At 46.5% G+C, this 24,562-nt stretch overlaps 2 protein-coding genes across 2 annotated transcripts; one reads left to right on the top strand and one right to left on the bottom strand.

The window, feature by feature from the left end:
- Positions 1–2,185: 2,185 nt before the first annotated feature.
- On the bottom strand, positions 2,186–9,868 carry ATP5F1A (ATP synthase F1 subunit alpha). The gene is made up of 12 exons (XM_048291647.1): positions 9,730–9,868; positions 8,501–8,579; positions 7,299–7,468; positions 6,366–6,539; positions 6,120–6,286; positions 5,840–5,988; positions 4,733–4,884; positions 4,378–4,602; positions 4,166–4,273; positions 3,484–3,628; positions 3,114–3,264; positions 2,186–2,426 (listed from the first exon to the last, which is right to left on the bottom strand). Exons 1-12 carry the CDS (start codon positions 9,787–9,789, stop codon positions 2,345–2,347), a joined length of 1,662 nt encoding a protein of 553 aa, XP_048147604.1. The 5' UTR covers positions 9,790–9,868; the 3' UTR covers positions 2,186–2,344.
- Positions 9,869–14,282: 4,414 nt separating this feature from the next.
- HAUS1 (HAUS augmin like complex subunit 1) lies at positions 14,283–24,075 on the top strand. Its single transcript, XM_048291648.1, has 9 exons — positions 14,283–14,374; positions 15,429–15,603; positions 17,269–17,404; positions 18,414–18,548; positions 19,499–19,622; positions 20,392–20,457; positions 21,685–21,756; positions 22,840–22,887; positions 23,845–24,075. The coding sequence occupies exons 1-9, from the start codon at positions 14,309–14,311 to the stop codon at positions 23,902–23,904; spliced, it is 882 nt and encodes a 293-aa protein (XP_048147605.1). The 5' UTR covers positions 14,283–14,308; the 3' UTR covers positions 23,905–24,075.
- The last annotated feature ends 487 nt before the right edge of the window (positions 24,076–24,562 follow it).

A 24,562-nucleotide genomic window follows, 5' to 3' on the forward strand; every position in this document is an offset into this window, starting at 1 on the left:
CACGAGACAGCACAAACCCTCACCATGGATCCACAACATCAAGCACCTAAATAGGCTCTAGGAGAGCTGGAGAGGGACTTGGGACATGGGCACGGAGTAACGAAACAAGAGGGAATGGCTTCCCACTGAGAGAGGGCAGTGTTAGATGTGATACTGGGAAGAGATTCTTCCCTGTGACCGTGGTGAGGCCCTGGCACAGGGTGCCCAGAGAAGCCGTGGCTGCCCCATCCCTGGAAGTGACCAAGGCCAGGCTGGATGGGGCTTGAAGCAACCTGGGATAGAGGAAGATGTCCTGCCCACAACAGGGGGTGGATGTAGATGATCTTCAAGGTCCTTTCAAACCAAACCCACTGTGATTTTGTGATGCACTCACCATTTCCCAGCTTCCCAGCCCCACCTCTTGTCCAGGGCAGCCCATGGACCCATGACCCATCCTCCAAAACCTTCATCCACTGACCTTCACGATGACCTGACTGGATGTATTTACCACATGGTGCTTCCATGAGGAAGTTACCACCTTCCTGCATCACAGCGGCAGGAGGGCAGAAACCTGAACCTTGGAATATTTATCTTATGTTACTAGAAAAATACACGTCTCTATGCAATTTTGGACTAAGACATCTCTGAGCTCAGGGCTTTCCAACTATAGCAGCATGTAAGTAAAACATGGCACAGCAACACCAAATACTAACTGAGGTTTAATCACTGAGCAGGAACACAGTCACAAGTTGTAAAAGCTGTCCTGGTAGGAACAAATGATGTTGCGCAGATCAGAGCAGAAATGTTCCACAGCAGTATTCCCTCACGCCTGTGAGGCCCCCACTGCCACCTCTTCTGGGGCTGCGGGAGAAAAGAAACAAGATGGTGACAGACCAAAGATCTGCACAGGAGCCCCTCCTCCTGGAGCACAGCACTAACTGTTCCCAGAAAGGTATCTGACATCTCAGGGCTGCAAGTGTGTGTTTATTTTTGCCCAGTACTGCAGAGCTCACTCTCTCAAAGCACTCAGGCCAGTAACAAGAGAATCCTGTATAACCTTAACTGAGAATGTTTCCAGCTGCCGGTAACTCTACCGGTTTGCACTGGGAGGCAGGACGCTCTGGTACACGATGTCAACTGGAGACAGTGCACACACCAAGGCTAGTCCTGCCCCAGCCCTGAAAACCCCCCTGTGCTGGGCAGATCCCCAGTGTGAGCAGCAGGGGAGGGGGGATTCTGTCCCGCTCAGGTGAGACCCCACCTGCAGAGCTGCCCCAGCCCTGGGGAACAACAGCACAAGGACCTGGAGCTGCTGCAGCCAGTCCAGAGGAGGCACCAAGATGAGCAGAGGGATGGAGGAGCTCTGCTGTGCGGAAAGATTGGGAGAATTGGGCTTGTTCAGCCTGCAGAGGAGGTGGCTTTCGGGTGACCTAATTGTGGCTTTCCAGTATCTGAAGGGAGCTGACAAGAAAGGTGGAAAGAGACAATGTAGAAGGATCTAGAGTGACAAGGAGCAATGGCTTCATAGTGACAAAAGCCCAAGGTTAGATGGGATATTTGAAAGGAATTCTGGTGAGGGTAGTAAGGCTGGCAAGGCCCTGGCACAGGCTGCCCAGAGCAGCTGTGGGTGCCCCATCTCTAGAAGTGTTCAAGGTCAGGCTGGACAAGGCTTGGACCAGCCTGGGACAATGGAAAGTGCCCCTGCCCATGACCAGAGGGTGGAGCGAGATGATCTTCAAGATCATCCAATCAGAACCATTCTGGGATTCTAGGATTTATATTTCTAGCTACTACTATTGTGACAGCTACACCTGCAGTTGTCCTGAAACACAAGGATGAGTCTACCAAAGGCCTGGCACCAGGATGGGTCAGACAGCAATTCCAAGAAATGCTGTCTCACAGTCTCAGGCAGTTAAGAGATTCCTGTGACGTCCAGTGGGTTATCCTCATGACAGGACAGCACAAGCTGCCTCCCCAGCAGCACTGCCTTTCTGCAGGATAAGCTGCCCGGAACAAAGGATGAACACTGAGAAGGTCCCTCAGCTCTGTCATCCTCCTGGTTCATGTCAGGGATGTTTGCTCACTCAACCAGTAAAGATAGCCCTAAATTTCTGGGGTTCCTCTAGCAGGGCTGTGTCCGGGGGAGTTCAGCTCTGTGGTTCTACAGGCGCAGGAGCCAGACAGAAGTACAGACAAAAGGCAATCATTCAGAACACGGTATTTTTACATTCAGAACAGAGCCTTTTTACATGGGAACCTTTATTCTCACCGAGATCTGTACATTCAAGTCGCACATGCTTTCGTCTTTGACGGAGCTGGAACACTGGATCACAACAGCCTAGTCTGTTTGAACAGTTTTAGGAGTTTATGCTTCAAAAGTAGCCAGAAAATTTGTGACTATTTCCTTCAACTTCGCTTCTGTCTGGTCGGAGATCTTCCCTTCGGTCCTGTGGGAAGAGTTCAGTTAAACTTCTGACACAGCAATCAAAACAGGGTCAACCCCCAAGACAAACATAGAAGCTTTACAACTAATCTCCCCACGTCTAACAAAATCAGTAGACAAATGAACACATTTGTTTGGTGCATGAAGCCACCATCCCACTGATAGAACATCCCTTTTCCTAAAAGAGCCAGTCCTGTTTAAGAACTGAAGTCTGCCTGCAAATTCTTTCACAACAGCCATACATATTCCAGCAAGGCCTTACCTAGAGAGCTGTGCCCCAGAGACAGAAGGCACATGATCTCCCTCATGACAAAAAAAAAGCCAGGACCAGTTTCCAGGACAGGCCGTTGGAAATATTCAATCCCCAAGAGTTCACTCAGCAGCACTTAACCCACAACACTGCAACAGCTTAAAGCTGTCCAAAATAAGGAACTGACTCAATCAAGTGATTTCAGGAACAGGTTAGAGGAGATGCATTTTAAGTAGGTTCACTTTAAGCATCAGCTGCATTTCCTAAAAGCTGAAGCTGAGGCAGGTGGATGGTAGGAAGGCTGATTTAACCCCCAGTTACGATACAGCCAGCTGAAAGCCTGATGTTCTAGGATACACTAAATTAACAGCTCGATGACCATCATCTGCACTCCAGACATCAACACCCTTGAGATAAAGCGAGGTAAACAAACCACCATACCTGATTGTGGAGAGGAGTGCCTGGTGCTGGCTTATTACATGAGCTAGGAAAGCACTCTCAAATTTTGTGATCTTGCTGGGCTCCAGCTTGTCCAAGTGACCTCTGACACCAGCATAGATGACTGCCACCTGCTCCTCAATAGCCATGGGAACTGCAGGAAAAGACAGCACTCACACCACTGGAACTCTTCCATAAAGACACATCAGACTACACAGAGTCCTTGGAAGACCAAGTGCACATGGACAGTTTGGTTCAAGCAAATCTGCATTTATCATGTGCACAGAACAGACACAATAAATGCCAACCAAGCCCAACCTCGTTAGCACAAGGCACTAATGGGCACCCAGACCTGCCAAGCCAGGGCACTCACCATACTGGCCCTGCTTGAGCAGCTCTGTCAGGCGTACACCGCGGTTCAGCAGCTGCTGCGTGGCAGCGTCCAGGTCAGAGCCGAACTGGGCGAAGGCAGCGACCTCCCGGTACTGAGCCAGCTCCAGCTTCATGGTACCTGCCACCTGCAGGGGACAAGTCAGAGCCACTGTGATCACCTGCAAGTGTCTCTAGAGTTGGAAGGTTATCTTGCAGCTGAGAGTTCTCACGAGTCAGGTCTGCCTGCATTCCAGACAAGTCAATCTAAAAACTGACAGATGATCATAAGCATTTCTAAAAATCCCACCCTTTCACATAAGCATGCTATTTCTCCCTGAAACAGCAACTGTTGATACTAAACCTCTCTATTTCCATACCTGGACTAAAAGCCTGGGGTTAAGAGAGCATTCTCTACTTCTAAGTGATCAGTACCCAGTTCAGCAGATCAAAATTTAATCCGGTACACATCTTTATGCAGATACTGTTTCCCTTTCTCCCACACCTTTCTCAGCAGGCAATGGGAGCATTAAGAGATCTCTAACGTTTGTTCTTTTATCATTTTGTAACACTAAGAAATCCAAAGCTTTGTTCCCTCTGTTCACAGCTCATCAGAATGAAATGGCTTGGAAGGCCTACACACCACTCATCTCTAGCATGAGGAGGAACAACAATTTCACAATTACCTGCTTCATAGCCCTGGTCTGAGCAGCAGAACCCACACGGGACACAGACAGACCAACGTTGATGGCTGGACGGATACCTTTGTAGAACAACTCAGTTTCCAAGAAAATCTGCAGGATGGAATTGTATCATCATCTTGTTCAGAAGCCTGGAGGCCTCCTCAGAGACCAGCCACTAAGTTCCATGGAGATGCTGGGCTGTGAGGAAGGCCTACCTGTCCATCAGTGATGGAGATGACATTGGTTGGAATGTAAGCAGACACATCCCCAGCCTGAGTCTCGATGACAGGCAAGGCGGTCAGAGAGCCACCCCCGAAGGAGTCGTTCATTTTGGCTGCTCTCTCCAGCAGCCGAGAGTGCAGGTAGAACACATCACCTGGGTAGGCCTCACGGCCAGGGGGGCGGCGCAGCAGCAGAGACATCTGACGATAGGCAACGGCCTGTGCGGTGCAAAGACAGCCTTCAGAGCTCAGCACCCCACTTAGCATTTTGGATTTCTAAGCCTGAGGTGATCTTACAGCTACAAACACCGACGCCACACCACAAGGCCTAAAACCAAAGCTTCCTGACCTGTTTGGACAAGTCATCGTAGATGATTAGTGCGTGTTTCCCGTTGTCTCTGAAGTACTCCCCCATGGAGCAGCCTGAATAGGGAGCCAGATACTGCAGGGGTGCTGCATCGGAGGCTGTGGCAGACACCACAATGGTGTACTTCATGGCATCTGGAAAGGATTGGAGACACCTCTGAGTGCCATTACCTCATCACTCCCAAATCAGCAAACACAACAAGCATGTCAAGTAGCAGTGCTGAAGCAAGTCCAGGCAGTGTCACTAGGCTGCTACAGGAAAGCCCAGCACACCAGCTGAACACATCTGCTAGCAACACTGACTCAGGAAGTCTCAAAGGCAAGTTTGTGGCAGCTAACATCTAACACTTGCAGACTTCTTTCCCAATTAAAACGAAGCTTAAAACTAAGACAAGCTTCTGTTCTAGAAAAGTAACTCACACTGAAAGCCCATGGTTTCCTGGCTGCTGCAAGAAAGTACAACCCTTTGCTACATAGTATCAAACAAATTATTGTCCTTAAAATGTGTTTTTTTCTGTGATAGACGCCAGGCTCAGCAGGCAAGAGGTCAACGTGCCTGATCTCTTGCAAGCCCTGTTACAAGTGGAGCCTTGGTCATAGAGATCACTGACTCTGAAGAGATGCTATAATTTAATGCCTTGTGTTTGGACAGTGAAAGGTCTTCACTAAATTTGCAGCTGCCATTCACACTGACTGGCATATGGAACACATGGGACAAATGCCAAGTCCATGACAACTTGAAGGCCACAGCTTGTCACCAGGCCTACCTGACTGCCAAGATGAAGCTTTCAAGCCTGCTGAAAAAAACCTTAAAACCACAGGGTGACTTTTCCAGAAGCAATTCAGCAGTTTGGGGACCTCAAAATAGTCTTCCTAATTGTGATACAGCACAAATGGTATTTTCTTCGCCAGATACCTATAGAGATTTCTTGTTCACAATATTAAGTAATTCACTCATTTAGTAAGAATTCTGTCTACACTTGCAGCCAGGAGAGGTCACAGCAGTACTCAGCATTGCAATGAGAACAGGATGTCATTAGGTGCCAAACATTAGGTGTCATTAGGCTCAACCATCTCCAAAAATCCATACCTGCATCAGTAAGCCTCTTCACCAGCTGAGCAACAGTGGATCTCTTCTGGCCAATTGCAACATAGATACAGTACAGCTTCTTCTTCTCATCTGTGCCATCGTTGAATCGTTTCTGGTTGATTATTGTGTCAATTGCAATTGAAGTTTTCCTGTAGAACAGAGAGGCTGGTAAGTTACGCCATCCAAGGTTCTCCCAGCCCCTACCCAGCCCTGTACCTTGGCACATGCTGTACCCAAGTCTCTGTTTAAGGAACGTTTTAGGCTTGAGCATTTAACTTACCCGGTCTGCCTGTCACCAATGATCAGCTCACGCTGGCCACGACCAATGGGGACCAAGCTGTCCACAGCCTTAATCCCAGTCTGCATGGGCTCACGCACAGAGATCCTGGGAATGATCCCAGGGGCCTTCAAGCCAACTCTCCTACGTGTCTTAGATGCAATAGCGCCCTTAAAAGAGAGGAAAAAACTGCTGAAGTCTGTACCACACAGAGAGAAGCAGAGGTAGCTAACACCCAGCTACACTTACCTTCCCATCAATTGGATTACCCAGGGCATCTACAACACGGCCCAGCAGCTCTTCCCCCACTGGAACATCCACAATGGCACCAGTCCTCTTCACAACATCTCCCTCCTTGATCAGTCTGTCATTACCAAACACGACAACACCAACGTTGTCGGGCTCCAAATTCAAGGACATACCCTGGGACAGAGATCACATTATCCTGAGAAAATCCATACTGACATGCATAAAAATTTCAATATTGACATTATTATTTTACTGTGTACAAAATCCTACATGATCTACCTCAACCTTATTTGTGACAATAGTCAATGTTCTGCTTTTATGTACAAAGTATCTATTTCCTTCCACATGGGTTAGAGAACCTGCCTAAGCTTTCAACCTACCAAGTAATTATACCTCAGCAGCCTAGCACTCAAGTCACTCGTTTCTCTAAAAAGAACAGAAAGGGTAAGCAAAGTTCAAGTGCAACATTACTCCCTTGCCTAGAAGCTAGACAAGGGAAAAGCACTGGCTCTTTCTGTGCCCAAGGTGAAACAGGTCATTAAAAATGCTCAAAGAGCTGTTGCAGTACTCTTGAAACAGGTTTTTAACTCTAACCCACTGTTAGGGCTACAAGAAGCCAGCAAGCTGCATAATGTATTGAAGCAGAGGCCATTATTAAACAGCAAACAGAAAAGACACCCTGAAACCAAAGAAAAAAATCCAGTGTCAAGTTACTACTTTCTAAATTAAATCAAAGCTCAAATGCTGGCTGAGAATCAGATGCTGATACTGAAAGCAAAGTGTTACAAATGTTAAAAAAATCACCAGTTACTACATATTAAAGTTGCAATGAAGTTAACGCAACGTTCCTAGCGGTACCTCCGAGCACAGTCTCAGGTTCTTCCTAAAGAATTGTACCTCTGTGCTGGAGGAACTGCTTTAATGACTGCTTACCTTCAGCCCAGAAGAGAATTCAACCATCTCTTCTGCCTGGACATTCCTCAGGCCATACACGCGGGCAATACCGTCACCAATCGAGAGCACGCGGCCTGTCTCCTCCAGCTCAGCCGAGGTGTCAGCTCCCAGGATGCGCTCCTCGAGAATAGAGGATACCTCAGCAGTACCTAGAGAGAGATGTTCCAGATCACATTAGCATGGTATGGTACAATAAACACTCAGTAAGTCTACCTCGAATTCACAAAGTGGCCTTTCTAGCTGCACAACCAAGCCTAGCTAACAACACCTTTGCTTAGGATAAGATAAATACCAGCCTCTGTATTCCCAGCTAATAAAAGCAGCTTCAACTCATCATTACCAGCCAGCTTCAACCAAAACACAGCTCACTGTGTAGCTGTCCACTTTCCTGATTATGTCCTACACTGTCTCTCCCTAGAAAGCAATTAGATTAATTAATCAGCCTTAGGCCAGGCACAACAGGCCTGATTGCAGAGCAGTTACTTAGCCTTGGACACATCAGAACACTCTGCCAAATGATTTGTAATCCAAGATGCACACCGATATAAAGGAACTTCACTACGTTTCGGGAGAAAGTTGTTTGATATAAGATATAAAAATATATTCTCCATATTTCTTCCATTTGACTTACAACAGCTTGTTATCTCCTCAGCTAAAAAACAGAAAATAACACCGTAAAACTTATTTTCTACTAATGCCTTTAATCACCTTAAAACATTTCAAAAAATATGCGTAAAGCACTGCCAAACACACTGCTACGCAGTGCAGCTGTCTTCTCTAAACACCAAACTGTTGGCAGCAAAAGAAGTTGTGCTCAAGGACACAAGGTCAAACCCAGGCAGGCCTGGGAAAGTCACCCACTCCTTCATTCTGTTACAGGCAACTCCAATCTGTGACATTGTTTTTTCAAATAATTTTCAAATAATGCTGCATGTGACTGGAATCCTAGTGAAGCAGCCGACCTAAGCAAGCCAGCTGACACATGGCCACTCCCTGCTGAGGGGGCATTGTCAAGCTATTAAAGAGCAGTTTGCTGCATGTGAGCAGGTAACAGTTCACTTAAATACTCTCAAAATATAAATCTCCTCGAGTGCTGTCAACCAACACTCACCATAATCTAATTCCTTTCTGTCTGACAGACCAAATTCTTAAACCACACTCAAGACTTTTCTCAGACTCACCAGTTTTCTGAAAGCATGGTTTGGAGGCATGGAGGTTTCTTGTAGCAACAAATGCTGCACCAAGGGTGTTTCTGGAAATCTAAAGTAAGTCATTGTCAGTAACAGTGGATTTTCTCAATCATGCAAAAAAAAAAAAAAAAGAATGCTGAGAGATTAACACATCTTTGATCTTGAGCTGCTTATGATGCATCTCAGCTTTGAGTTAAGCTCCACAGCACTGCATTCACAGCTGTGGAGCTCTGGAACCAAGTCCAGCACCACTAAGAAAAGACAGATAGTGAAGGAGATTGCTCCAAAGGCCTCACTGCATTTTTCTGCAGTGCACTGATGTCACCATCAAGTGCTGCAGCAGCTCCCGAAAAGAAACATCCTCACATTTGGCAATTCTGTGCTGAACATCAGAATCCTGGGGCACAGAGAAATCACTGCACCACTCAGGTTCTGCACAGGGACAAGTAAGGTTGTGTCCTCTAAGACAAATCTCACTGCAGTGGTTTTGGTATTGTTAACACACATGGAAAAAAAACCACAAAGCACTGTAACAAAAAAAAATCAGAATCACAAGTACTTTGGAAAAGAGCTCTGAGATCATTGAGTACAACCTATTACCAAACACCACCTTGCCAACTAGACCACAGCACTAAGTGCATTATAGCCTTAAACACCTCTAGTGCTGGTGACTTCATCACCCCCCTGGGCAGTCCCTTCCAATGTCTAATCATCCTTCCAGTGAAGAAACTCTTCTCATTGCTAATTTTAAACACTAAAGAAAAAAATCTATGATGATGAGTGAATTATAACATTATGCTTTTGCACCTTTAAGCAAGGCTCCCAGTGCAACACTATGCAGCAACGCTGATACCATTTAATGCCCTGCACCCCGAGCAGGCCTCTCCCCCATTCATATTCACTGGAAACACCGGCAGGAGTAGTTCCTCATGGCTCTTCCCACCCTCCATTTCCTCACAAACACAGGATAAACCCCTCCACCCCCCCGCACCTCACACCCACAACCTTGACCTTGCCCTGGCAGCTTTCAGCCAGTACCCCGAGCCGGGGCAAGGACACCCCGTTCCTCAGCGGGGTCTGTCACACAACGCTGAGGGGACACCCCCTGCTTCCCTCCAGATGTCACCCTCTCACCCCCTCAATGTCACCGCGGCCCCCAAGATGGCGGCAACGCCGCGTCCCCCCGGCCCCGCCGGCTGCGGGGCGGGCATGGCGCTCACCAGGCCGGCTTGCCGCGGCAGGGAGCGGGCGAGGGCGGCGGCCACGCGGGCGGAGAGCATCGTGGCGGCGGCGGGTCCCGGGGGAGGCTCAGGCTGGGGGACGCTGAAGGCAGCCGTCCGCGCGCTCTGCACACAAAATGGCGGCGGCGCCTCACGCCCCTTTTGGCGCCGAGGCCGCGCCCAGGGGGCGGGGCGCGAAACGCGACTGCTTCCCGTGCCCCTGGTTTATCTGTGTGTATATATCTATCAATCTATCTGTCTGCACGCACAAATATGTGTAATATGTAATAAAAGTAATACAAATAATTAACAAAGCCTAAATGAGGCTCTTAGAAAAAAGCCCGCTGTGGGAGGTGTCCTTGAAATAGCCCTGAGCGGGCGGAAGGGGCGGGGAGTAAGGGAGGACGGAAGATGGGACAAGGGCAGGGACAGGGGAAGGAATACGGACAGGAACTGAGGAAGGGACAGGGACAAGGGCAGGAGCACGGAAAGAAACGGGAACAAGTACGGGGACATGGAAAGGAACAGGCACGGGGACAAGGGTAGGGACAGGGGCACGGAAAAGGACAGGGACAGGGACAAGGTTAGGGACAGGGGCACGGAAAAGAACGGAGGTAAGGACAGGGGCAGATACAGGGACAGAATCAGGGACAGAAGTGTTACCCTGACCGCGGGCTCGTTCCCCGGTGTGCAGCACGATTTCACACACCGAGGCGAGGTATTTCTATCTTACTCTAGTTAGCACAAAGCAGGGAGTTGGGTGTGTAGTGTGTTCATCATCAAAATGATACTCTATTTGTAAATTTCAACAACCGAAGGCATCAACATTCATTGGTTACAAATTACATAACTTCTCTGTTAGTTAGTAACATTTTATTAACTACCACTTCAATTAATTACCACTCAGATCCTTCTTTGCTAGTTAGGTCTCTCTCTCCTCATGTTCATTAGTCTTGAGTTGGTGGTCAGTAAGATGCTGGCCACAATCTCCCACTGCCGGAATTACTCTCTCCCAGGTAATGCTCAGTCCTGCTGACTTCAGTCCTGGTGGGTCTCATCCAAACAGTCCATTCCTCTTGGAATCGTCTTGATTTCTTTAAAAATTAGCCAAGCATACAATGCTCACAATGTGCAACTGCTTCATCATTGCTGTCCTGCTACAGCTACTGATTAAATCTTGAGGGGTGCAAATCTTGCGGGGCTCAGTATCAGGGGTAGGGAAAGGGATAGGGGCAGTGACAGTGTTGCCTGCAAAAATTGGAATTCTTACCTGGTGTGCAACAAGCCAATAATTAGACGCACAAGAGAGACACTGATTATTTCTTGCAGGGTTGTACAAGCATGGGTGCTCAGTGGTATTCCACAACTACCAAAACTCCTCACTATTTATATGTTTTAGCATACAAAGGAACAACTGTTCACTGGCTACCTGTTACACAGTTCTCTTACTAATTAGTATTCTATTGGTTCATGATTCTGTCATTTCTCGTGCCCAGTCTATCTCTTCTTTGTGTCGGTGGGTTTCTTGGGTCAGTGGTCTGTGAGTCTGTGGTTGCAGATCCCCCCTGCCAGAATTACTCTTTACCCAGTCAGAGCTGATTTCAGCAGAGATGACGGGTTCACTTTATTAGTTTCTTCCTCATCTTGGAAGCTCAAGCAGATATCCCTGTGGCCTGTAAATTCTGCATTCTCTGTGCCCACTGTCAGTGGTACATCTTTCTCCCCAAGCTTTGTTAACTTCCCCCTAGGTCTGAGATCATTGAAGCATGTCAAGCCTTAAACCTTGACAAGGCAATGCCCCCAACAAGTAATTCATTTTCTCTTAACACATGGACATCATTCAGAGCTTGCTTGTTAGCTGCTATCTGTTTCATGGATTAAATCTGGTTGCCCCAAGTACAGAAGCACAGAAGATAAGTGTGTCAGGGACCAAAGACAGATCTAAGGCCTGACATATTTGGTCCACGGTTGTGCACGTCGACAAGATAATGTAGAAGAAGACATTACTGTTAGTTCATAGGACTAACCTTCAGAAATGAAACTATTTATCAGTCACCTGGTGGGATTCATCCCGTGAAAGGGGAACAATACACAATAAAGCCATTGTTGGCATGGAGGTGTGATCATGGGCCGTTGTGACCTCATCTCACGCTGGCCCCGTGTGAGATGATGCTGAAACTGGCCTTTCCTGAGGAGGAGATATAAGGTGTGGCCCTGGGATGGCAGGGAGAGGAAGACATGATGCAAGCCATTTTCATCCAGGGGACACCCTGTCCTGTGCACTGTCTTCCTGCCCCTCCTGCTCAGGAGCCATGCTCCATCTCCTTCTCCTGCTCGGCAGCTTCTCCAGCATCCAGGGGTCGGTATGTATTTATTGCTAGCGTGACTAATAAAACTGATTTGCTTTGCAATTCTGACTGTGTCTTGAGATTTTTGTGCACAGGCTAATGTGTGCGTGCCTCAAACACCAATACTTGGATAACTGTGGAGCCAACCAAGGATTGTTGGTAACAACAATCAAGGCTCGTTGGTAAAAACACAGATGTGAGGAGAACAGGATGTGGTTGGAGAAGGGGCCATTCAGAGATAGGGCAGCATTTTTCTGGGACAAACATCCTTGTTCTAGTTCCTGGAGATAAAAACAACACAGCACAGGAATGAGGCTGAGAAGTGGTCTAGGACTGTACGGGGAATCAAGACCACCAGAGACCCCTGAAGCCCTCCGGTCCATTTCCAGGAAGGCCTAGAAGAATGAATTGCAGATGATAAATTTGCATGGAAAGTGAGAAAGTTACCTCCAGGGTAGAGAAACTCTCTATAAAAGCTCCCCCCATCAATACCACCCATACAGACACCCTGGAAACCCTACCAGTTGATCAACGCTGGAGCCACGGCTGGTGGCTCTCTTTCATCCTCTCCTGGTGGCTCTCTTTCATCCTCTTTCCCTCTCTTTAGTCCACCCAGCTTTACTCCCTTTCCCCTACCCCTTTATCCAAAACCCACTGCCATGGGCTTATATTAGGTGGTCTGACTTTTGATCACAAGCATCTGTGAATCTTGGATGCTACACTCCCCTAAAGGGTTGGACACCACATCAAGCCATGTCCAACCTGAGCCTGAAGGATGGGGCAGCCACAGTTTCTGTGGGCACCCTGTGCCAGGGCCTGCCCACCCTCACAGACAGCAATTCCTTCCCAATATCCCATCTGTCCCTGCCCTCTGGCACTAGGAAGCCATTCCCTGTGTCCTGTCCCTCCATGCCTTGTCCCCAGTCCCTCTGCAGCTCTCCTGGAGCCCCTTTAGGCCCTGCCAGGGGCTCTGAGCTCTCCCTGGAGCCTTCTCTTGTGCAGCTGAACACCCCCAGCTGTCCCAGGCTGGCTGCAGAGCAGAGGGGCTCCAGCCCTGGAGCATCTTGGTGCCTCCTCTGGACTGGCTGCAACAGCTCCAGGTCCTTGTGCTGTTGTTCCCCAGGGCTGGCGCAGCTCTGCAGGTGGGGCCTCACCTGAGCGGGGCAGAGGGGCAGAATCCTGGCCCTCAATCTGCTGCTGGAGATGCTTTTATGTTCCATGTGAGACAGGATTTGGTCTGCCAGTGAGAAAGTGCTGAAATTCAGGCAGGCACAGTGTAATCCAGAGGAATGGTAAAGCCACAGATCCCAGCAGATTCCCTTTCTGGGTATTGATAAGGTTAAGTGAAAAATCCTCAGCTACCTTGGCATGTGCTGTACCAAATGTAAAGCTTCAGCAATGCTTTCCATGCTGATTATTTCAGAAATCGCTTAAGTTTCTGCAAAACAGCCTGAAAAAAAACCCCCACATAGATATAAATAACCAACTCCACCACTGTCCTGGCCCAGGGCTTGACACTCCTTTTTGTGAAGACATTTTTCTAAATATCCGATCTAAACCTCCCCTGGCCTAGCCTGAGGCCGTTCCCTCTCCTCCTGTCCCTGTTCCCTGCGAGCAGAGCCCGACCCCCCCGGCTGCCCCCTCCTGTCAGGGACTTGTGCAGAGCCACAAGGTCCCCCCTGAGCCTCCTTTGCTCCAGCCTGAGCCCCTTTCCCAGCTCCCTCAGCCGCTCCTGGGGCTCCAGCCCCTTCCCAGCTCCGTTCCCTTCCCTGGACACGCTCCAGCCCCTCCATGTCTCTCTTGTCCTGAGGGGCCCAGAGCTGTCCCCAGCACTGGAGGTGCCTCAGCAGTGCCGGCACAGGGGACGGGCCCTGCCCTGGGGCTGTGGCCACACCCTGGCTGGGACAGCCCAGGGGCCACTGGCCTCTTGCCCACCTGGGCACCCCTGGGCTCATGTCCAGCTGCTGGCACCAGCACCCCCAGGCAGCTTTCTGCTATACTTTGTCGATGCCTTCCTCTTGCACCTCTTTTGTTTCGTTTTGCCGTTGTTTAGGTTCGCTTGGCGTTTTTTAACACCTTCCCTTAACTAAAAGACGTCTCGATTCAGAATGCTTAACGATTCCGGTTCACTGTTAATCATTTTTTCATTACTACTTGTCCCTCCCGCCATCCTCCTCCCGCGGCGGCCGCCCCGCCCCTCAGCCGCCCACTCCCGTCGGGCTCCGGGCGGGATGGCGGCGGCAGCGGCGGCGGCGGCAGGAGGGGCTCGCGATCCCTTTGAGGAGAAGCTCATACGGGTAACGGGGGCCGGCGGGGCTTCGGTGGCTTTCTCTTTCTCTACATTTTTCCTCTGACACACACATCGTCCGTGTTGTTTGCGCCGCAGGGTGCCGTGGTTTTCTCCATTGCTGCTGAGGTGCTGGTATGGCAGCAGGATGAAGAAAGAGGTGCTAGGAAAAAAATGGCTTTTAAAGTTATACGGCCGCGTCCATTCTCCGTCAGGTTTATTAGGCAGCTTTATGCAGGACTTTATGTTCCTTACATGATTTAGAACTTCCACGTTCTTCAGTTCTTGCTGGTCATGATCTAACCTTTCTAATTTAATTAGGTTGAATATTAGGGAAAATTTCTTCACTCAAAGGGCTGTCCAGCCCTGGCGCAGCTGCCCAGGGCAGTGTTGGAGTCCCCATCCCTGAAGGGGTTTAAAAGCCGTGTGGATGTGGCACCTGGGGACATGGGGCAGTGGTGGCCTTGGCAGTGCTGGGGGAATGGTTGAACTTGTTGATCCTGGAGGGCTTTTTTAACCCAAGCAATTCAGTGATTCCATAATCACAGCCCTAGCTGAGAGCACTGAGTTATCTCTCATTCCTGACCTTGTTTTTAATGGTACAAATGCTTTGCAGGGCTTGTGCCTGCACATTGTGGTGACTCTCTCCCACTCTCCTGCAGAGACTGTTCCCAATGATGGCTCGGGCAGTTTTATCCCACACACTTTACACAGTGTTCACCAGTTTTCCAAATGCCCATTTTAACATCTCTTGGGTCATTACTGTGTCTGTAGACAACATGTCACGTGAATAAAAAGATAAAATTCTATCACAGGGAGATAAGCAGGTGTCCAGAGAAATGAGGGAGATTAAAAGGGATATAATACAGTTTTATAGACCACAGAGAGTGTTTAAAGGAGAAGAAGGAATTTGTCTCCCCCTTTCCCACCCATGCCTCCTGGACTGATGTAGGAGTTACTCTTCAGGAATGCAGAGGTTGCAGTGGTTTACATTTTTCACATCTGTCAGCTATTTTCTGTCATTTCACATGATTGCTTGCTCTTTTGTCTCCCTTCTCTGGCAGGTTACTTTATGGCTAAAGAAATTATATGGGGATAAGCCTGTTCCAAGGTATGAGGTGAATGAAAGGACAGTGGATATTTTGCATGAAGTTATGGAATGCAATGAAGAGAGAGACAGGGATGTTTCGTTGCTGATAGAGGACATGAAGGACCAGGCAGCCAAGTATGAAGCAGAAGGTGAGTTTGAAGCTCCACTTCTCAGTTCCATCCGAGTCAGGCTTTTCTCAGTGATCCTGATGATTGTATTTATTAAAAACTTAGGAATATGTATATGTAACTGAAACAGTCTCAGCTTTTGTTCTGATGCAGTTTTTACTACAATGCATCACACACCTTCCTTTCAGCTGAATTTACAGTGGCATAAGGTTGGTCAAGGACAATTTTTTAAGCCATCTTGAGTAGGCCATAGATGTGGACAAGCGGGTTAATTGCTAAAACCTCCTAGTCTGCTGGGCTGGATAGCACAGCATGGAAATATTGCCTGGATAGAGAGGTGTACTGGTTTGGGCCAATTTGGAAATATATCCTCTGAGAGAAGGCAGGTTACAACCACTCTTCCCCCACCAGGTTTGGGAAAAAATAAATTTTCCTCGAAGGAAATTGAAAGACATAAAACTATTTATTTAACAAACACACAGAAAAAAGATAATAATGCTAAATAGTAGAACCTCTCGCTATGGAGAGAAAAACCTGGGAAAATTTCAGAGTCCTTCTGTAGGTAGCCTCTCCCCTCCTTCTCGGAGCTGGGACGGGGTGGTGTGCCCACCTCCAGGGCCAAGGCCTCGGTGGAAATTCCTCCCAATGTATTGTGGTGTTGAAACCATCTAGCAGAGAAGAAGGGAAAAATCTGAGTCCCAGGAAAACAAAGTTCAACTCTCCGGAGGAAAAGGAGCTGAAAAAACTGGCTGGAAAGCAAGCTGCTTCCTCCCTCTCCAGCTGCTGCTGTTAGAGCCAAGAGAGGTTTATCTGTGTCCTTGGAACATGAAAACAAACTGCAAACTGGTTTGAAAAAGTACACTTTTCTCTCCCCCTCTCAGGCTCAGTTTAAAGGTATAAAAAGGCACAAAATTAATTTCTGGGCATAGAACAGCAATATGGGATACAACATCATAAAGTCACCCCAAGACAAGAGGGAAGTGTCCCTGCAGCTCATTCAAGAGTCTGAGCTCATGCTCAGCCACTGTTAAGGAAAGCCCTGGAGGAATCTGAAACAGCAGCGAGGTGATTTAAGTTGTGCTGAAGCTGCCTAGAGTGAGTATTTTACAATGTGTTCGGGTTTTTTTGAGCAAGTGAGTGTTTCGGGGGACCATAATATGTTTTTAACACACATACTAAAGGACCGTCCCTTCACTGGGTTTTCTAAGGAAGGAATTTCACTTTTCTGTGCAAAGGCTGGCATAGTACGTATGAAGATGTTTTTATAAGAAAGTGTGTTTAGTTTTCGTTCCTGCAAGTCTTCAAGTGCCTTGCCACCAAACAAAAAGTGATGGAAGCGGACTTCCTGGGTCTGCCCCAAACCAGGCACAGGCTGAGCTTTGTGGGGCGATGACCCAGTGTGTTCACTGCTGTAGCACAAGGGTGAGCTCTTGTTTGTTTGATGTCAGACAGACTGGTCTGAGGAGTGGAGCAGTGCTTTGTCCCTTTATACCCTGAATTCATTTGACAAATGGAGATGTGGCAGCAGTTTGGCATGCTTAAGCCTTTTTTTAAAGTGTCTTTTTCCCCTTACAGCAGGCAGGTAGCCAAGTTCCCGGTGCAGGATTGCGTTCCAGCTTCAGAGAGTTCCGTAAAAGAACAGTAATAGTAAAAAAATCACTATTTTGGGTTGTATGTATTTTTCAGCTAAGTACTGGCAGGATATTCTTGAAGAAAGCCTGGGTCTTTCCGTAGACAGTCTGTCCCAAGAAGCCACCACAGACCTCAATGACCTGGTAGAAAGTGCGATGGCACTCGAAGTGGAGGACACGTCTCTTACCAGGTAATTCTTACACTCTGCATTCAAGGTGATGGTCTGTGCTGTTTTCCTCTGGTTTTTCACATCAGCAGCTTCAAACTTGACTTTGACACTAGGAATCTTATTTGTCCAGCTTATTTTGCATGCCTTTGGCAGCTTTGGAGCGCATGGGAACTGAGCAGAAAGTGCTTACTCTGGGTTATCCCAGCACAGGAAGACTCTAAAGACTGAGAAGGGTCTGGGACAGAGTTAAATCCCTCTTTTTTGCTCATGCTTTTGTGGTCCGTGGCTGCAGGCTGCTGCCAGTTGAATGGTTGTGCCAGGTATCCCAAGCTATAGCAGTGTTCACACTACTTAGGCAAAGACTGGGGAATTATGACTGGTCTTCCAGTCTCAGCTCCTCATTCTTGTCTATCTCATCTGGCCTCAGTTCATGTGAGGAGATTCCCTCTGCCATGGAGAAGTGGCATCTGTTAGTCTGGTCTCCCTGGGCCTCTCTCCCTAGCATGGCTTTGACCCATGACACTGCAGCACTTGCAGTAAAGAAGGGGAAAAATCTGCTTTGGGATCCAATTTTTATGTGGTATTCAGGATCTTGGCTCTTACAGCTGTCTTCCTGAGCTGGAGGGAGAAGAGGTTTAAGCTGCTTGGGCAGAGGAAGAGACTCAGATACTGCTGGGCACATCTTGTGACTGTGCATTTTCAGGGCCTGAATACAGTTTCTCTCAAAGGCAATGTGGCAAGCCAGGAGTGGAGCACCTGGTGGTTTCAAACCCAGTGGTTTTATTCACCAGAGTGCCAGGTGGTGTTCACTTACTCTTACTCATGTTGCTGGTCTGTTTTCCCTTCCATTTGCAAATCTGTGTTAGTTATAGAAAGCAAATTCCCTTCGTGTTTTCTTTTAATTTAGTCCTGCCATAACATCAGGAAGAAACTAAGTCATTTGTGTAAAGTGTGGAGAAAAGAATAACAATAACTCTGACTTTGAGAAGAGCTGACTCCTGAGCATTACCACTGATTCTCTCTTCACCAGCTTCTACGGTGCCATTAATTATATGACCTCGGAACTGTTTAAAACAAAATCAAAAAACGAAGAAATGGAACTGAAATTGAACACCCTCACAAAAAAACTAGCTTCAACACTGACGATGGAAAAGCAGTTAGAGGAGTAAGTAATGGATAAGGAAAAGGGAAAGATTAAAGTAATACTTTAATCTCTGACCTTGTGATTTCTGTCTTGGGTAACATTGGTTATGGTAACTAACAAGGATAACTGCATTTTTAGGGGTTTGACACATGTCCAGTTTGAGGTATTTGGAAGTATATCTAAACCCATGTGTTATGGATACTTTCAGTAATCAAAAGAGGTCTGGGAAAGCATCAAACCCATTATTTCACAGCAAAAGTGGTCTATCAGCAGTTTTCAGATACGAGCTTGCATCTTCCACCAGTTGCTTTTGTCTGAAGCTGAAGGCAAATCTGGTTTTCTCAGCACATTTAGCATGGGCTCTGTAGTCAGACTGAGGGAGGCAAAACAAAAGCCATTCTTGGGTAAGGAGTTCCCTTAACCAGTGTGTAGGAGACATAATAACAGTAATTCTAAAAAAAAAATCAGTATCACGTCCATTCCCTGGAGGATGTAATCTGAAGTGCTTTGCCAAGCACAGCAGGATCAACCCTAGCCTTTAGTGGGGATTGGCCCAGATGGTCTCCACAGCTCCCTTCCAGTCTAATTACTTTTGGGGTGGTTTTTTTGTCTTTTAAAGTGGTAATTGGGCTTGTGGAAGAGAGTCCCGTATACTTTGTGCAGATTTGCCTCCTCTTGATGTGAGGTTTAGCTCATGTAACAGGTCTCTAAGTGAGACTATTACCCTTTGCTTTTAGGCATATGGCTTTTCCCTTTGCCACTGTTTTCCCTGGCCTTTGGGGTTCTGGAAGTAACAGCTCTATATGTTTGCACTGGAAAATCTCACAGGGAAATACGATGTTTTCTCCATTTTCTTCTTTCTTGTGTTGGTTGTATGGCAGGGTTTAGCTCAAGCATAGGTAAGTAACAGTATTTATATACTGATATATCTTTGAGTGTAATGGTTTTTTCTTTTTGTGTTATTTTTTAAGGGATATTAAAAAAATAACAGAATCTCAGGAAGCAGAAAATGCCAAAGCTGCAAGTCGATCCAAGAACTTGATATTCCTGGAAAAAAAATCTGAGGATCTAAAAATAAGGGTCAAGGATGCTGAGGTAGGCAGAAGGAATTTTCTTACAAGACACTGTTATGGGATGACACAGCTGTGGTTGGTTGAGCCCAGATTTGTAGTTACAGAGACATTCCATAGGCTTCCTAAACTCCATGACTGGTGACTCTTGAGCTAACAGGACAACATGTAAACACAGTTCAGTTGTCCCTGCTGGTTTCTCCTCAGCACATTCTGTGATCAGTACAATGCGCTCTCCTCATTCCCTGAGAACTTTGTTAGCTGGGATTACCTGGTGGTTATTGTGAGCTACTGTCATGCAAAAGAACACAGCTATCAGTAGAGCAGCTGATTCACTGAGGTAAATTGTGTCTCAAAATTATGAATATGACCCATTTTTTTTTTAAAAAGAATGTATGACTAAATGCAGAAAGCAGAAGTTGTACTGCCTGCTCCTTCACCTTTCCTAAATGATGAAGGACATGTAAATGCTTTGTTTAATGCTTGGATGCTGTCTGATACCTTGACAAATATGAGATGGAAAGTGTTGCATTGCAGTTGACATTTTACTGAGAGCCCTCTGTTCAGCCTTGCCATGTGCCCTTCTTCCACTGTTTTTCTGGAAAAGACTTGTTATTCTTGATAGAAATTTTAGCAGCACCTGGTTTCATACACCAGCTATAGCTGTGGCTCAAATAGCACACATTTCTGCTGTGGACAACCTGCATTCTTCTTTGCCTGTTTAGCTAAAACCAGAAGTAAATGGTGAAATCTTTATTCTCCTTGTTGTGTTTTGTGCCCTGTCCTGTTTACAGAAGCAGCTTATTGCCACGGGCTTGGACCAATCCCTGACACATGAAGCACTTGTGAAATTGTCTGAGGTAGGTTTTTGGGTACAAGAGGGATGTTTCTACAGTGGAACAACCCAGGCTTGCTTGTTGGGTGCTTTCAGGAATTGTAGCTCGCTGTTGGGTTACCTGAACAAATCTTAATGGCCAACGGAAGCACAAATTAAAATCCTGTAGATGGATACCCATGAACTGGGGTCTGTGGTATGGATTTGTCTCTCTTAGAGGCATCTACTGGAGAATTTTCCTGGAATTAATTCCCTGCCACTGAAAACAGATCTGCCTCCATGTTATAAACAGAGTGGATGTCCTGTGGACTATATCACATTGCATGGCTATCTGTGTACTGCAGTTCCTTGATGGAATGACCCATGTGATTCTTTATACTTTGTGTGAATTAAACCTCTTCAAAACAAGGGGATAAGGTCAAATGAATCCCAAATTCTGAACTACTGTGTGCTATTTTTTTTTCTTGTGTCTTCAAATATAACTTTCTTCAGCTGTATTGTAAGCCCAGTGGAACATACATTAAATAAAAAGCACATTGCTTGAGTCAGTAACTACTGACTTTACAGCTTTGTGCTGAAACATTTCTACACATGTGACGTATGTTTTGCCTTGGTTTGAGTGCACTCACCATGTCGTCATATTTTTTGCTGTTACTGTAGTGGGAACTCAGTGTTCTCATTATTTTTGCTGTCTTTTCCTGCATGTTTTCAAGTGGAACAGTGAAAATAGGTTTCCTGGTTTCTCTGTTGTGGTTCTCACGAACCAGCACTGGGTGGCAGTGCTCACGTTGCCCGGTGTTATGGGAGAGTACTGGCCAGAACTAATTTTTGTTGGAATTTTGCATTCAAAAAGCCACAGGCAAATTTTCTAGGCTTGTCCTCTTCTAGAGCCCCAGCATAAGGTAACGTTTGAGTCCCTGACATGTATAGTACTGCTTTGCCAAGATGTCAGTGAAATGGGCGGCACAAATAACTTTATCTTTTTTACATAACTTTGGTCATTTGAAAAGAGTTCAGCACTGCGGAAGGTTCTCAGTTTGCAGCCCCAAACAGAAATTACTTCCCCTTGATAAGTGTAAGGGAGAGTCTTTTTGCTGCTGCATGTGCAAAGCTTCAGTTTTCTGTGTGGTTTAAGGAGGATGAAAGCTCTCAAATTTTGAAATGCTGTAGATAACTGTGGATCTATCTCAGTCATTTCCATCAATTCTACAAATAATTCCCTAGAATATAATCTGTCTTGCTCTCTTTGCAGGAACTGGCTGCAGTGCAGGAAAAACTTAAGCCATTGAAGAAGGAAGTGGAGTCCTACCATGATTTACCTCCTGTAACTACTTACTCCACTGTTTTATTGTATTTGCCATCAGGTTAATTTTAGTGGACTTCAGAATGTAAAGGATATTGTTGTGATGGCTTTGGTGGACAGGTAGATGTCATACAGGTCTGTTAATGATGTAAACCAAAGACTTAATCTCTATTTATTAATCAAGAAATTAAGTATGCTTGTCAGGCAGACTGTTCTAACAAAGTAGATTCACTGGGTCAATTAGTATTCAGGTGAATTAGCCAGGAATTGGACGAAGAAATATGGAAGAAAAGGTAATCCCCTAGGATAACCAACTTTCTGAGGTTTACCAGTACATTAGCTGTAACTGTCATCAGGCTGTGAATAGGGTGGACACAGCACGCGGTGCAGAGTTTGGACCTCTGAACAGGATTTTAAGGATCATGAAGAAGTAGCCAAATGTAGGTTTTGTCCCCTAAATTGGCTGCTCCATAATTTTCTTTGATTTCTCTTGAGGGTGCTGGGTCCTCAGCTGTGTGAAAATGCAAGTTTCTCATCTCCCTCCTACAAACACTGAGGTCTTGCTCCTAGAAAAAAAAAAGACTGTGGGTAGAAGGGTGGGACTGGTGTTCTGTGTAATTGTCTTCATCCAAGAGGCAGCTTCCTCCTTCCCTCAAGTGGAACAGGACATTCAGATGGGATTAGGTTCTTCAGTTCCCTCCTCCAGCCTTGCTTTCAATGGAGACAAGGGAGAGCCCCAGTGCCTCACTTCTGGTGCAGGCAGAAGGAGGGGAGGGAGGTTTATCCTTGCAAACTTAACTGTGATTTGGAAACTTCTTGCACAAATATGTTTAAAATCAAGTCCCTTGATTGGTAGGTTTGGAAAATTGCTTAAAATGAAGGGGTTTTTTAGATTTTAGGGCATACCAGACTTTTGAAATAATTGCCCAAACCAAACCAATACTAGGCTTTTAATGTCAGTACCTTCTGTGTGTGAAGTGCATACACAAAACTGCATTAATTGTCCATTAATTCACTTGAGGCTCATCATTAGACTCTTTTAAAGGTGCAGGGACTCTTGTTTCCTGATGAATTACTGGTTTTTATGCCATTTTCTCTCATTAGAGCATTGCCCTGGCACGAGTGATGGTTGAAGAAGCAAGAAACGAACTTGTAAGAGCTTTTTTATCTTTCCAGGAGCTACATGTATTAATTGGTTACAGATTTACCCACCTTAGACTGTAGTCTTAATGTTCTCATGGGGAAATTTGGTAAGGCAGAAGTTGTAGATACTGGTAAGGGGAACTGGTGGAGTGATGTCTAAGCTGCAAAGTCAGTTGGGCACAGTGATATTAGTGGGTATTAAGTAGCTACATCCCTATGAGTTTTGCTTATTGGAATGTTTATTCACTCAGTGTAGGTCTCAGAAGCTTCCTTGCTCCTCCTGAACTCTCAGAGGACTCCAGGGCCCATATTTTAGTCAACAGCTGCTTTGTAGACTGCAACGGGGACTTTCCCCTATAAAACATAGTGCCCATTTCCTCCATGCTTGTGTAATCTGCAGGTGTGGCTGTTAAACCAAACACCGTAAAGCTGTTTGGGAAGATCATATGTAGCTTTCCTGAGTGAACCAGGCCACATTTGAGCCCCATAAAACCTGTTTTTGTTCCGTTGGGCTACTGCCTGCTTGCTTGTAAAGCACAAGTGGTAAGCCTTAAAACTGTGATCGAAAATCACAGCGAGGTGAGAGCATTTTGCACATTTTCAGGTGAGACTGCCGATGTTGGCACGCCACTTGTTTGATTCAGGAACACAAGCTCCTCTTGCCAGCCTGAGGCTGTCCTCAGGTCAGAATGCTCACCTCTGGGGAGGACCTGTGGGCTGAGAGGTGTCCAAAATCACATTGGGGCACAGAGTAAAGGCAGCTGAGCTTGTCCAGCCCTTCCTTTGGAGATTTCCCTGTGGCTGTCTGCCCTTTGCAGTGACGAGTCCATCCAGCTCAGCACCGGGGTTAATCCATCTCTGCTAACAACCTCCCAGGGTCTGATCATTGCAGATGTGTTTGTTTACCAGCAGTGTGTGGAAACTGTCTCACGGTCCCTGATTCCAGTTGGTTTTCTCTCCCACTAGAAAGCCTTGGACGAAGAGCTCTCAAGGCAGATCGAGGCTGTGCCTTTCGAGCTGACATAGCCCAGCAAACCCCAGTTCACCTGAAGTGGCCTATGTGGAACATGATTTTCCTTCTGTTGCCTGCTTACTTGCACTAGCAATGCATTTTGGAATTCTTACTGTGCTCTTCTTTCTCTTGGCCTTGTGTTTGTAAACATCACCTATTTTTCATTAAAGAACCTTCAAACTTGCTGTTGTCTTTACCAGTTGTTTTTCCCTCTGTGATACACCTGTAAAGCAGATAAATAGCTCTAATGATAAGGCAGGCATAGCTTTAAAACAAAAAAAAGCCCCATACAGTAAGACCTTTTTAGATCTGAAAACAGTATTTTTGCAGAACCACTGTGGGACATGATGATCTTGAAGTGAGATTGCCTTTAACAATTCTACCTCAAATGTCATCTTCCGTGAGGGTTCCCTGAGCCCTCTTGTTTCCATGCCATCGGTACACCAGCCTTCAACACTTTCAGAAGTGTTTTTGCACACTCCAGCTTTTAGAAGCTGCTTGGTACCAAAGCAAAAAATCAGAAAATCTGTGGGTGTGGGAAAAGTGAAACCTAGAAATAGTAGCAGCACCTCAGGACATTGAGCATGGGCCTGTTTGTACTGGGAAACATCCAGGCAAATAGTGGTGCTCTCAGTGACAATCTGTTTGCACTTGGAGTTGCAAGAGATTAAT

Source organism: Corvus hawaiiensis, chromosome Z (assembly GCF_020740725.1).
Source record: "Corvus hawaiiensis isolate bCorHaw1 chromosome Z, bCorHaw1.pri.cur, whole genome shotgun sequence".
Taxonomy (NCBI): domain Eukaryota; kingdom Metazoa; phylum Chordata; class Aves; order Passeriformes; family Corvidae; genus Corvus; species Corvus hawaiiensis.